This window comes from Triplophysa rosa, linkage group LG4, assembly GCF_024868665.1.
Source record: "Triplophysa rosa linkage group LG4, Trosa_1v2, whole genome shotgun sequence".
Classification (NCBI taxonomy): Eukaryota; Metazoa; Chordata; class Actinopteri; order Cypriniformes; family Nemacheilidae; genus Triplophysa; species Triplophysa rosa.
Window position 1 is genome coordinate 534638 of NC_079893.1, and position 14661 is coordinate 549298.

The following is a 14661-nucleotide window of genomic DNA, read 5'->3' on the forward strand; positions in this document are numbered from 1 at the left end:
AAAAATCTATTTCAGGAATGAGTAATTTTATTTCACGGTAACGATATATTTCATGAAACAATCTCCCATTATAATTCTATATTTTATACCTTATTTTTCTTAGATTGATTTAACTAATTTATTTATTACAGTTCATTTAAATGCTCACCATAGTTAAAATGTAGGCAAGTTATGATAATGTACTAAAGATCAAATTAAGTTCTGATAATCAAGATGTATTATTTATTCATATTTATCTTCTGGCTATATCATATGTATACAGTAGGAAGATAGACAACATACTGTATATAACAGTAAAGTATGAATATGCACAAACAATGAGAGTACAGTATATGACTAAACTGGTGTTCATGGGGTCTGTACTGTAGGTCTTTATCGCTCTTCACTCTCTATTAGATGAGCACCTTTAGTGTGTTGCGACTCTCTGTCTTTAGGTTTGTTTATTCTCGGGCTTGTTTTTGCACTGCGCGTCTCTGGTGACTCCTCACGCGTCTCCCAAAACTGTAGGTAGAAGCACGTCACATCAAAGCCCTCACGCGCTCGTGAGCATCATCGCGCATTTCAACGCAAGTTTCACCTTGGCTCGACTGAAGTTAAACTTTATTAAAACAGCTTTACAAAACAACCTGACTTCTGAAATATGTGTTGAGAATGAGCTTTTTTAAATGCTGGCGCAGATCCCTGTACGAGCACTGCGGGTGAGAGAGAACGCGCCGGACTGGAGCGCATCACTAAACTACAGACTGAAAGAAGGTGAAAAGAATGTTTGATACGTTCATTTGTTACTGGTGGATTAATTCATTAGTTTTTTTCAGAATAGCGCATAATTTTCAGAGCGCCGAGTTAACCACGCCTACTTATTTACATTGCGCGGAATACACGGAATAGAAAAATATCTTACGGTTGACATTTTATTCCGCAGTAACCGAATATTCTGTCATTACGCCCAGCCCTATATGACATTATATTTACAAATGATTAAACCAATGTGCCTGTTTGTGACATTTGAATGTCGTTTCTTACTTTAAAACTGAAACTAAATGGCTTTTCCTCACGGAAGGTCTGCAAATGAGCTAATAAAATATTTCAAATTCACATTTCATGTCCAGTTTTTTTCTCATGTGGCAAGTAGCCGTGTAATAAGCGGGATAATGTACAAGCAGCCGGCTGTCATGGCAGAAATAAGACCCTTCAGTGAGACACAAGACCCTCCGCTTCACGTCCTGATCACACTGTCAGGATTATTTCTGCCATAACAGCCGGCTGCTTGTACATTATCCCTTACTGAAAAGCCAAAGTGTACCAGCACCCATCCATAAATGTTAAAAATGCATCATCACAATTTCACTTTTGCATTTTCTTGGTTCATTATGCGGGTTATTGTGCGAGACGTGTGGATTTTGAGAAGGCTTTTGCAGGGCTCTAGACTAACATTTGAGAGGTGGCACAGCCCTTAGCCCATGGGGGTCATGGGGTGAGGTAAAAAAATCACTAAAACTTATCAATAAATAAATTAGAAATTAATACAAATCATTGTTTATGATTGAGTTATTTTTATTGTATATGTAAATTCCCTTTCAACACTTAACCATATTTAAAGCACATCTTTCTTAAAGCTACTTCCGTCCTTTATGTGTTTAAGAGAACATAATTCCTTTAATATCAGTGAGTGTCCTTTGTTGTTTGATGAACATTATAAACTGAGATTTTGATTGCTGCTGGCCCTTTAAGAGCTGGCGCACTATACTGTAACACACATGCATTTGTTTCCCAACTGTTTGTTCACGAAATGGACTAACTTTACAAGGTTCTTATAATAGCATATCTATGCTATTTTATGTTTTATTGTGCCTATTTATTACATGTCTTTTTATTGTCTTATAGCATGTTGTAAAGCACTTGGGTTGTTTTTAAACCATGCTATATAAATAAAGGTGTATTGTATTGTATTGTATTGTATTACCTTTTCTGTTTTTCTTATTTTCTCCTGTTAAGCTGCTTTGGAACAATGCACATTGTGAAAAGCGCTATATAAATAAAATTGAATAGATACGTGTTTGGCTTTATCAATAGAGACTCGCAAATAAATAGGATTTAAAGGGTTAGCCACTTTAACGTGATGTAGAACGTTAACATGTTGTGTACTTTGCAGTGTTGTTGGAAGTTGAAACACATGATAGTGAATGGTTGAAGGAGGGTAGACGGACATGAGTGACTGAATGCGCCGCTTGATCAATATAACATTTCTGTGTATTACATTTATTATATGCAAAGATGATATATTTAGGGATGCACCGATACCAGTATCGGGTATCGGCCCGATACCAAGCTCGTGTACTCGTAATGACACACCGATACCTATGACCGATACCTCACGTGACATACATAGAGCCCTATGATTTCCGCAATGCGATAAACGCAGACAGAATCCAGGCATAAAAACATAATTTGCTGTACAACACGGAATGGCACAGAATCTGACAAATGTATTATTTCCTAACAAGAAATTAGCGCTGAACCGCTAACAGCTATCGTAACAGTTAACGAAATATTCAGATACTGTTTAAATATGTATTCTGCTTGTTTTGCGTGAATGTGTGTGAAAGAGTGGTGCGGTTGCGTGTACTGAACGCATTGTGCTTGTGGAGCTTTCAGCGCCAGTGTTTCACTGCACGAGGACACAAACACATAACAAACACCATTTGCGGTGATCCGTCAAAATAAAAGTCCGGTTAACTTAAACAAACGCTCTTTGCGGTGTCCCGTCAAAATAAAAGTCCAGTTGACTTGAACAAGTTATAATACACTCACTTTTTACCACACCACCCCCCTTGAATTTTTTATCATTCGACCACAGAGTATATTGTTTACTATAGCAAACTGAAGTAAATGTGCTAGTAAAATTGTGCTACTTATCATAAAAAATTGAACTTAATTTAAAAATAGTACTTAAAGTAGACCTAAAAACAAAAGAAAAACAAATGTACCAGTAAGATACTGGTTTATTAACATTATTGTACATTATACAGGCATTGGTTATAGGTATCGGTATCAGCGAGTACCAGAAAAAAAGTATCGGTACTCGTACTCGGTCTTTAAAAAATGGTATCGGTGCATCCCTAGATATATTGATCAGTTTGGCAGTCACACCGGGGCAACCATTAAGAAAAACATGTCGCACTGGCAGTTAAAATAGTCGCAAAAGTCTAGAGCCCTGTTTTGTTCGAGAATACACGGGGAATGTAACGGTTGTTTTTCGTTGGTCCACAGGAAGGTCGAGAACAATATGAGCTGGCAGCCACCTCAGAACAGGGTGGCAAGAAGGGCAAAAAGGACAAAAAGGGCAAAAAGGAGAAAGATAAAGACATGGATGAACTGAAAAAAGAAGTGGACTTGGTGAGTCAGTTTGTTTCACGCTGGTTTTATTCACTGTTTCCAAACGCCTGTTGGCAAGCACATTCTCAGTGACATTTGTCTTTGTGCACTGTTGTAGGATGATCACAAACTCACGCTGGATGACCTCAATAAGAAATACGGCACTGATTTCACCAAGGTAAGTTTATACTTTAGTTATACATCTTTACATATTTACAGCTAATACAAATATACATTTGATAGTATAATCATGATTTTCTTAATAGGAGGTTTATATGAATGTGCAAGTTAAGATGTTCTGTTAAGAAGGTTTTTTTCTTAAGAATAAAATGACAAGTTTAGACAATTATTTTACTGGCCTGCTCATGAGGTAACAATAATATCCATCTACATATTACATCAATATGAAATTCCTCATTCCCAACTAGTTTTTGGGAAGTGAACAGTCAAATTTAACATTTCTAACTCGATGCACGTCAAACATGTTCAAACACCCTAATACATGTATAAATCATCTTGTCAACTGAGAGGCTGTCCTAACTTGTTGATATTTAAATATTTTTTTATCAATATTTTTTGCGATATATTTATTTTCTCATTATAAAAACTGTCAGAACATTATTCAGAAGGTTTTTTCAGGGATACTAAATATTTCTAACTCTTCTCATTTTAATTTAAGAGGAATGTTTTGCGAATCCAGCCCACAGGTGACTTGGAAAGGTTCTTGAAGTAATTCTTGGTATAATGGTTGCCTGTGCGGGTTGTGTTCCAGGGATTGTCTGCCGATCGTGCTAAGGAAATCTTGGCTCGTGATGGACCCAACGCTTTGACTCCACCCCCGACAACCCCAGAATGGGTGAAGTTCTGCAAACAGCTCTTCGGAGGCTTCTCGACTCTCCTGTGGATTGGAGCCATCCTTTGTTTTCTTGCGTACGGTATCCAGGCGGCTTCAGAGGATGAACCTGCCAACGATAACGTAAGGAAAAATCCTGTTTCATCACATTCAAATGTCTCACTTTGTCAAATGTCTCACAACTCTCTTCTTTGCTTTAAGCTGTATCTGGGAATCGTGCTCTCCGCCGTCGTGATGATCACTGGATGCTTCTCGTACTATCAAGAAGCCAAGAGCTCCAAGATCATGGACTCATTCAAGAATCTCGTCCCTCAGGTTGGTAAAGTCATCTTTTTTGTGTGCGTGTGTAGGATTTTTCTTCAAAATGTCTAATGTCACACAGCAAGCTTTGGTCATCCGTAATGGTGAGAAGAACAACATTAACGCTGAAGAAGTGGTTGTTGGAGATCTTGTGGAGGTCAAGGGCGGCGACCGAATTCCTGCCGATCTGCGTATCATCTCCGCTCATGGTTGCAAGGTGAAATTGAGATCATAAATCAGGATAAAATGTTGTTTTTTATTTCACACATATGAGGATTTACAAAATATCATGTCTTTTTCTCAGGTGGACAACTCTTCGCTCACCGGTGAATCTGAGCCTCAGACTCGTACCCCTGACTTCTCCAATGAAAACCCTCTGGAGACGAGAAACATTGCCTTCTTCTCTACCAACTGCGTTGAAGGTACAAAATAGCAGTTTTGCTTAAAGCAACTGCCAAAGTTACTAAAAGTTGGTCTTATGTATTTAATCATTAGGTCAAACCATTAAAGATGTGGTTGAATTTGTTTTGCTTCTAGGGACCGCCAGAGGTATCGTCATCAACACCGGTGACCGCACGGTCATGGGCCGTATCGCTACTCTCGCTTCCGGTCTCGAAGTGGGTCGAACACCGATCTCTATTGAGATCGAGCATTTCATCCACATCATCACCGGCGTGGCTGTCTTCCTGGGTGTGTCCTTCTTCATCTTGTCCTTGATCCTCGGCTACAGTTGGCTGGAAGCCGTCATCTTCCTGATCGGTATCATCGTCGCCAACGTACCAGAGGGTCTCTTGGCTACCGTCACTGTAAGTGCTGTTCTAACCACGGTTCAGAAGGAATATGGTGCAGCGGTTACGTTTGGTGTTAAGAACTCATTCTTTTCCAGGTGTGTCTGACTCTGACCGCCAAACGTATGGCAAAGAAGAATTGTCTGGTGAAGAATCTTGAAGCTGTGGAGACTCTCGGCTCAACCTCCACCATCTGCTCGGACAAGACGGGAACTTTAACACAGAACCGGATGACCGTGGCTCACATGTGGTTCGACAACCAGATTCATGAAGCAGACACCACGGAGAACCAGAGCGGAACCTCATTTGACAGGAGCTCAGCGACATGGGCGGCCCTCGCTCGCGTCGCCGGCCTGTGCAACCGTGCCGTTTTCCTCGCGGAGCAGGAAAACATTGCCATTCTGAAGGTCTTTTCCTAAAATTAACCTGTTCACAATGCTGCTCTTAGAGAGCTGTTGCCTCACTGCCAGGCCGTGTTTGTTCTACTCTTTGCCTCTGGGAATTTGTTTAAACCCCTCGCTGTCCAGAGTCTTTGACTGGAACACACTGTTTCTCTGTAAACACACCGTCATTTCTACCTTGATTTTTTAATGGGACTAATATGTTGGATAGTCGCCTCGAATTCAAGAGCTTGTTTAAAAACCCGCCCTGCTAAAAACACTGAAGCCATGTTTATCGTGCATGCAACAAATCAAGTGTTTCTCGATCATGCTCTGCACTTCGTTCTTACACTTTGTGTTTGTTGACAGAGAGACGTGGCTGGCGATGCCTCTGAATCGGCCCTTCTGAAGTGCATCGAGCTGTGCTGCGGTTCTGTCAAAGAGATGAGAGAGAAATACTCAAAGATTGCCGAGATCCCATTCAACTCCACCAACAAATACCAGGTATCTCTGTCGCTGGCGTCTGGAGAAAAGACAAGTCATTGGATGAGTTTCAGATTTGTAACGTATTCTGTCTGTTTGGCTTTTTAGCTCTCCATCCACAAGAATCCCAATTCGTCTGAGACCAAACACCTGCTGGTGATGAAAGGAGCTCCCGAGAGAATCCTGGACAGGTGCAGCTCCATTTTGATCCAAGGAAAAGAGCAACCTCTTGATGATGAGATGAAGGACGCCTTCCAGAATGCCTACTTGGAACTCGGTGGTCTGGGAGAAAGAGTACTTGGTAATCTTGCGAACCGTCAGCCTCAAGTTTGCTCTTATTTTAACCGCAACTCCCTTAACTGTTTTCTTCTTGTGTCTTGACAGGATTCTGCCACTTCTTCCTTCCCGACGAGCAGTTTCCTGAGGACTTCCCATTTGATACGGAAGAGGTTAACTTCCCCACTGAGAACCTTTGTTTCATTGGCCTTATGTCCATGATCGACCCTCCACGCGCCGCCGTGCCTGACGCCGTGGGCAAGTGCAGAAGTGCTGGAATCAAGGTACGTAAGTCTTTAGAGGGACATTCTCTAATTGCGGCTACATCTCATGTTCGTGGGATATATTATTAATATCCTGTCATCAGAATAAAGCGTAAAGGATTCGAAGAGGGTTTATATCACAAAGTTGCATTAAAATAACCTCAAATATACATTTGTTTTATAGACTTCACAAGATGTAAGCACTTCCGGTTTCATTTTTTAATTATTCATATTTTAGATATGCTTAGATATATAATTAAATCTTATGCTGTGTTCACACCAAACGCGAAGCATCTTATTCCTCGCTCTTTATTATTATTGACACGAAAAACATTGCGCAACGGGGAGGTCTCTTCACGCGTCCTGACGTGTCAAACAGTAGGTGTCAATGAGCTCTTTGCGTGAATACCCCGCTTGAGTTGAAATGTTTCAACTTGCACAGAAGAATGATCGCATCATTGGTGTCGCCCGGTGCGAGTTCACATCCATTCACCTGTTTGCATTGACATTGTATGTAATTTACTAGTGCAAATCGTTTAATTTGAGTTTGGTGTGAACGCAGTATTAAAGATTTTAGATTTGGTTAAAAAATATTATGTTGGTTGTATTTTGTTTGTTCTGAAGAACCAGAACTTGGAAGTGGTCTATAGACGGTTTCAGCGGCAACAATATAAACATTATGTGGCCCAAACTTAACTTTCTGCAAGCAATCAATTACTGTTGATTAGTTTTAAATGTATTAAATACAATTCATATACAATAAATACTAATATAAAATATAGCTGCAAGCAGCAATTACTGGGTTCGAGCAGTCTAAGGCATCTAAGGTACGTTTGCCATCGTTGAGTAGGCTCAGGACTCGCACCTTAACACACCCAACAAGGACGATATTCCCCACGTCCAGAAAATTGATAGATACGGTCATTATTGGTTGATAGAGACTACGCACATACACATATATGCACATATATGTATATGTGTATGGGGGCAGTTGTGGCCTAATGGTTAGAGAGTCGGACTCGTGACCAGAAGGTTCGATTCCCAGGGCCGGCGGGTAACAACTGAGGTGCCCTTGAGCAAGGCACCTTACCCCTACTTGCTCCCCGGGCGCTGCAGTGATAGCTGCCCACTGCTCCAGGGGTACGTGTGTTCACTACTCTCTGGATGGGTTAAATGCAGAGGTCACATTTCGTTGCCCTTGTACCTTCGTACATGTGCAATGACAATAAATTGAATCTAAATCTAAAATCTAAATCTAAAAAATATAGTTCATATGAGGAGAATCAGCTTTTCAGGTTAATTCGGTCACATCCATTTAAGAAATGACCCCGTTAAAAATAGCTGTGTTACAAATGACAAAGTTTAAAATGTAATGATAATTACACGAGAAGGTCTTTTACCACATTTAACAAGCCTGTAAAAATCTCATTCCTATGTGTTAAAGACCATTGACAGCCAAAACAGGCAATATACTACAACAATTGTGTTCATTAAAAGGTGTTTTGACAGTCATAGAAACCATAGGTGGCGCAGCCACACCCCTTTGTTTTAAGTCCTCAGAGTGTGACCGTTGATCAACACGTCAAATATGTTGAAGATATCTCATTTCTTTTAGAAGTTATAAGCATATATACTCAGAAAAGCCCAAAAATTACCCACGTCGAACTTTTATTGCATTTTTTGGCCATTTCCCATGAGACTTTTGACATTTGGGCATTTCCATGTATTAAACCACTAAATGTTCTGTGTTGCCTACGGTGGTTTCGTCTCGATCGGAGAAACGGGCCTCAGAGTGACGGTCAGAGTTTCAAGCCCCATGAAGATATCTCAAACCGTTCTCGCGTTATGGCAATTTAGTGTAATAGGCTCCGCTTATTTACAACTTTTAGTGCCCCCTTGCGACTCTGAATCGAAATTTCAACCTTTTTTCGATAATTATTTACATTCACACTCCACAGAATTCATCTGCGTTGATTTGGTTCCGATCGGGCGAACAACCTAGGACTAGTTCACGAAAGTAGGTTTTTAACATAGTCACCGATAACTCAGAACCGTTTGATCGACAACAGTGCTTCAAGAGGCAAGTTGTTCAAAATGAGGAGATCTATCTTTTGATATCAATATTTTGTGTGTGTTTGTCAAACGACACGTTTTTAAGCATCAAAAAAACGTTATGTCGCCCCCAATGGCCGATTGAGTTAAAGTTTCTTACAGACCTTCAGGACGATGAGTCGAATAAGCCCAGCGAGTTTCATTCCGATTGGCTTCCATTAACCTGGTCTAATGAGTGCTCAAATTTCATTGGCCATGTTTTTTGAGATACACCAATGTCCTTTTAGTTATTTATGGGACATGCCACAAAGACACACCATACCAAATTTCAAGTCAATCGGGCAAACGGTTGCATAGTTTTAGCCGTTTTCGAGTTTATTCCTATTATAGCGCCACCTAGTGGCCGAACGCCGCTGTTTTTTTATCGTGACCTCAGAGTGAGCTTGTACACATACTTTCCAAGCCCCATGAAGATATCTCAAACCGTTCACGAGTTATGGCCATTTTAGTTAAATATGCCACTTTTCCGCCTAACGACCGTGAATCGAAATTTCAACATTTTTTTGATAATTATTTGCAATCACACACCAAAGAACTGATCTGCTTTGGTTTGGTTCCGATCGGGCGAAAAACCTAAGACTAGTTCGCAAAAGTAGGTTTTGCATAAAATGCTAATTTGCGGAAAATTTTCCCATCTGGAAATTTGAATGAAGGTATAGGTTTTGTTCGTCTTGAGCCAAGGATTCCAATGATACCAAACACTTGGGTGTATGGTTTAGGAGTTATTAGCTATTAAAACGTTTATGTCACTGTAGCGCCCCCTATGGACCGATTTGGCTGGGTCCGTGTATCTGAGTAGCGAGCAAGACTACAACCATCTGACCGAGTCTCAGCTCTGTCGGCCTTACAGTTTGGGCTGCCCGATCAGTTTTAGGGGAGAAGAATAATAAAAATCTGAGCAAGTACAATAGGTTTCTAGCGCTTCACGAACCCTGATTAAATCTAATGTTTTATATTATAACCAAACGCAGACCGGAAGTTGGCAGGCACGTGCGTCCAATGAAATCGTCTATAGTTTATCCTTCGGTTAGATTAGGAAAGCAAGACAATTGGTTGTGTTCTTCCAAAATAAGTTTTTATTGTGATATACCTTACCAAAAAGGTAAACACCCCAAAAACCTGCAAAAAATCAAAGTACAATTCATAAAAAATATCCAAGACAAGGTAACCAGGATCTACTTGTAAATGTATTTAAGGTTCATGCTTGTGTTTTGGGAAAAAGAAAACTTTGTCATCTTCACGTTTCTTCACATCCAGACGTTCCCGCAAGAATAGAACGTTCCTTCCTACAAATAATCATATCTTAATCTGTTAAAGAAATGCTCAAAACTGAACTGCCTTATTCTTGGTTCTGATTCAAACGTTGCTCTTCTAGGTTATCATGGTTACTGGTGATCATCCAATCACAGCCAAGGCCATTGCCAAGGGAGTGGGTATCATCTCAGAGGGCAACGAGACAATTGAAGACATCGCTGCTCGCCTGAACATTCCCATCAATGAGGTCAACCCAAGGTAACGGGATGTTACACGCCGTCAGTCCTTCTGGCTGGATATTTACCGCTTCCGGTTATTCATCTCATTTGGTTTTTCTTTGAAGGGATGCCAAGGCTTGTGTGATTCATGGTGGCGACCTGAAGGATTTGTCCCCCGAGCAATTGGACGATATCTTGAAATACCACACAGAAATCGTGTTCGCCAGAACATCTCCTCAACAGAAGCTGATTATCGTGGAAGGCTGCCAGAGACAGGTTAGTCTTCTGGAACTGTTTAACAGCCGTCACCTGGATCTTTTTGATGAGCGATGGGAAACTTCCTTGGCTCAGTGCGGTCCAACAGGGTACCAACATAACTAATATATATTAGGCACATGACGTATTCATTTTTCACATCTTGATAATTGCCATGGCTTTGATCGCTCTGTACGCTATTATCACGATGTTGATTACATTGAAAGATATCGACATGTTTAAAAAAACATAGACATTCTTCTCATCATAGGTTTTGTTTAGTTACTCTCCATAAGCAAGGGTTGCATTAGAACAACTTTTGTAATATAAAACATTACAATTTAGTAAATTGGTTTAAGATGCATTGCGGTTTGTTCACAGGGTGCCATCGTGGCTGTGACGGGTGATGGTGTGAATGACTCTCCCGCTCTGAAGAAGGCTGATATCGGTGTGGCTATGGGCATCGCTGGATCTGACGTGTCCAAACAGGCCGCTGACATGATTCTGCTGGACGACAACTTTGCCTCAATCGTCACTGGAGTGGAAGAAGGTATGAAATGAAAACACACTCATGCTTCATGCCGGTTTGTCCGAGTGCCTCGTCACGTCCTGAAGCATCTCTTGCTTTCGTTTGCTAGGTCGTTTGATCTTCGACAACTTGAAGAAGTCCATTGCCTACACCCTGACTAGTAACATTCCTGAGATCACCCCCTTCCTCCTGTTCATCATCGCCAACATCCCTCTTCCATTGGGTACCGTCACTATTCTCTGTATCGATCTGGGCACTGACATGGTAAGCACAGCACTGGTTTACTAGTCGCCAGATTATGTTGGTGAGATGATGTCATGGATTAATTTGTCCTGTCATTAAGGTTCCTGCTATCTCATTGGCCTACGAAGCTGCCGAGAGCGACATCATGAAACGGCAACCCAGAAACCCCAAGACAGACAAACTTGTAAACGAGAGGCTCATTAGCATAGCGTACGGTCAAATCGGTAAGAGATTTTTCAACACAAGCTGATCGTGACGTGAAGGTCTTCAGAACTGTAAAGGATTCGTTCGGCTTGCCTCCACAGGTATGATTCAAGCTCTTGCCGGGTTCTTCGCGTATTTCGTTATCCTGGCTGAAAACGGATTTCTACCCTCAACGTTGCTGGGTATTCGAGTCCACTGGGATGACAAGCAGGTCAATGACCTGGAGGACAGTTACGGACAGCAATGGGTGAGTGTTTTTGTATATTGCTTTTCCACGGATCGCTTTCGTTGTCTGATATCTTATTTTCTGGGTTTCCTCAGACATACGAGCAGAGAAAGATCGTGGAGTTTACATGCCACACGGCGTTCTTCACCAGTATTGTAATCGTACAGTGGGCAGATTTGATCATCTGCAAGACCAGACGGAACTCCGTTTTCCAGCAAGGAATGAAGTGAGTATACAACGGCTCTTTTTACTCAAATGAAGATGAAGAAAACTGACTTCATTTTTATTCTTTATAGGAATAAGATTCTCATCTTTGGACTGTTTGAGGAAACTGCTCTGGCAGCGTTCCTGTCCTACTGCCCGGGCATGGACGTCGCCCTCAGAATGTACCCGCTGAAGTAAGTCTTATGTGTTGATTATTTTATGGAGGAAGTTTGTCTTAGGTGGTATTAAAGTCATTGTTTCGTTTTTCTTCTAGACCAACCTGGTGGTTCTGCGCTTTCCCCTACTCCCTCCTCATCTTTATTTATGATGAAATCCGTAAGCTCATCATCCGACGCAGCCCAGGAGGTGAGAGAGTGATCGTGTTATTTATACTGTAGAATAATAAACCCTATAGCTCTGTTCCAAAACCTGCTCTGTTATTTACTGCCTACATTGGCATCTACTTTCTAGGGAATCATTCTAAAACCTCACAAGCGAAATGCTACATATGAAAGATAGTTTGTAGTCAATTTCTCTTTACTTTACCCATCATTTCATGAGTTGCAATGCATTCTGGGATTGCCTTTTCAATTGAATTCAATACACATTTCTAGAGTGCTTTTCACAATTATGCATTGCTGCAAAGCAGCTTTATAGTAAATGCGTATTAATACAGATAGAGAGACAAAAGTAAAAACGCAGTTGTAAAATATAGAATACATATTGCAAATTTCAATTAGAATTTGGTTCAAATCTTGTAAGGGTGATATATAGAAACCCCCATTATTATCGTTATTGTGTTAACGCGGCACATATCGCAATACCGTAAAATATACCACAAAGTCATTTTATTAGATGCCACTGTAATACCGCTATTGTGACTTGTTCTGGCCATGATAAATCAAAGACAAAACACAAAGCTAATGAAAGATAAATTTGACGGATAGCACCATTTATATATAAAAAAGACACCATACCGTGATACAGTCACCAGAAAAGAAATGTGACCACGATAACCCTGCAGTGGAAAATTTAATATCGTAAGAGTCCTAATTCCTGTGATGCCTTGCTATCTACGTTTGGAACGGAGTTGATGTTTTTCACTTTTCTGGAATGAATTTTTAATATTGTACACAATAAACTTGCATGAAAACTGATCTAATTTGTTTTATTTTGTTGTTGTTGTAGGTTGGGTGGAGAGGGAGACTTACTATTAAAGCATCCGGTCTGCATCACACAAGTTTATTTGCATGGTTGACTTGCTGCTCGGAATTTTAACCTCAGTAATCTGGATGTGTTTTTATATAGGGAATGCTTGATACAAACACGGAGATCGTGAATCAAGACATCGCGTGCCTTGTTTCTGAAGCCGGACCAATTTTATACATGTTTTTAAAAGTGTCATATAAAAATAAACTTGCAGCAAGGTCCCACGTTTTGTGTCGTTTCCTTTGTTTTCATTTATTTCTAAGTTTGTTATTTTTCATTTGGTAAATGCTCGGACGCATGATAAGAATGCTGATGTTTCTCCGGACCTCCCATTGCTTTAAGTTTGAAACCCCTACAGCATTTACCATGGTAACCAGGGTTTTCACCTACACACCATTGCTAATAGTTGTTACCTTGAGAATCTTGATGATGATGATTAATTTAACCAATAATGACAATGCTTTAACATTAATTGCAGTAACTATGGTTACCATATTAAATCTTTGTAATGGAATGGCAGAAGTGGCTGTTAAAGTTTAAAAACAAAAGATTTAAAAGCGAAGGAAAGATAAATCCATGCTGGTTATCTCTGCCAATCTCCTTTCCATCTCAACAGCCTCGGTTGCTGAAAAATGAATGATATGATATTAGATTACATTATCCCCCGGTGAGAGTGGGTTTGAAATGCCTGCAGGAGACCAGAGCTTCACTTTTTTACACCCACCCTGATGAAAACACATTCGTTTCAACTTCATATCTTAATCCACCGGTATTCTTACCAATACTGGTTATTTCAAAGGGATAGTTCTCTTGAAAAAGAAAAATGTGGTTCTTTAAAATCTGTATATGGTATTTTCTTTGTAAACCACGAAAAGATATTTCGAGAAATCTCCCCCAATGTTATTTTGGGGTGAACTGTCCCTTACACTATTAGTCTCTGAGACGCTTTTAAATGGTTGATGTTCTTTCCCTCCGCGGGGCTGATCTGTTACCCGGGGCAGGTTCGCCTGGAGGCCGTGATGGGTTGGGAGAGATTGTGTTGCTCAAGCTTGGATGAGCCTGAATATATTCGAGTCATTTCTCAATGCATCATGCCACACCAGTAAAGGTTATTTTCAGACGAGGCTGTTGAAATCATTTTTCCCTTTCATCCATTTTATTTGGTGACTTGATAGTTTAATTGCCTCTCCATTCATTCACTTGCACTCTGGTGAAATGATGTAAGATGTGCCAATAAACCCAATAATGTGTGTGAGCTGCGTTTTAAAGGCCTGCTGAGCTCGCTCGGGTGGTTACGACAAGCTACTTTATCCGTAACTATTCCATACATTGCATAATGTACAAAGTCTGAGTTCATTCACAAGAGCAGTTTTTAAACACGGCTTAGGGTTCTGTCTTGTTTTTCAGTATAAATGATTTACTTTTACTACATTTTTGTTTGTTTTTACAAACATTCTTCAGTGTACGTTTACATTTAGTAAAAAAAGTC

The 14661-nt window shown here is 40.4% G+C and overlaps 1 protein-coding gene across 1 annotated transcript in view; it reads left to right on the forward strand.

The window, feature by feature from the left end:
- LOC130553616 (sodium/potassium-transporting ATPase subunit alpha-1) overlaps window positions 1–13396 on the forward strand; it is a 19957-nt gene extending 6561 nt beyond the window's left edge. The window contains exons 2-22 of the mRNA XM_057332685.1: window positions 3271–3396; window positions 3494–3553; window positions 4148–4351; window positions 4430–4543; window positions 4611–4745; window positions 4833–4950; window positions 5066–5334; window positions 5415–5723; window positions 6066–6200; window positions 6288–6480; window positions 6564–6739; window positions 10206–10342; window positions 10428–10578; window positions 10939–11107; window positions 11196–11350; window positions 11430–11553; window positions 11635–11780; window positions 11855–11985; window positions 12056–12157; window positions 12238–12329; window positions 13152–13396. Of these exons, the coding sequence (XP_057188668.1) occupies window positions 3271–3396; window positions 3494–3553; window positions 4148–4351; window positions 4430–4543; window positions 4611–4745; window positions 4833–4950; window positions 5066–5334; window positions 5415–5723; window positions 6066–6200; window positions 6288–6480; window positions 6564–6739; window positions 10206–10342; window positions 10428–10578; window positions 10939–11107; window positions 11196–11350; window positions 11430–11553; window positions 11635–11780; window positions 11855–11985; window positions 12056–12157; window positions 12238–12329; window positions 13152–13180 (3075 nt within the window). The 3' untranslated portion in view covers window positions 13181–13396. The remainder of the gene's footprint in view (window positions 1–3270; window positions 3397–3493; window positions 3554–4147; window positions 4352–4429; window positions 4544–4610; window positions 4746–4832; window positions 4951–5065; window positions 5335–5414; window positions 5724–6065; window positions 6201–6287; window positions 6481–6563; window positions 6740–10205; window positions 10343–10427; window positions 10579–10938; window positions 11108–11195; window positions 11351–11429; window positions 11554–11634; window positions 11781–11854; window positions 11986–12055; window positions 12158–12237; window positions 12330–13151) is intronic.
- The last annotated feature ends 1265 nt before the right edge of the window (window positions 13397–14661 follow it).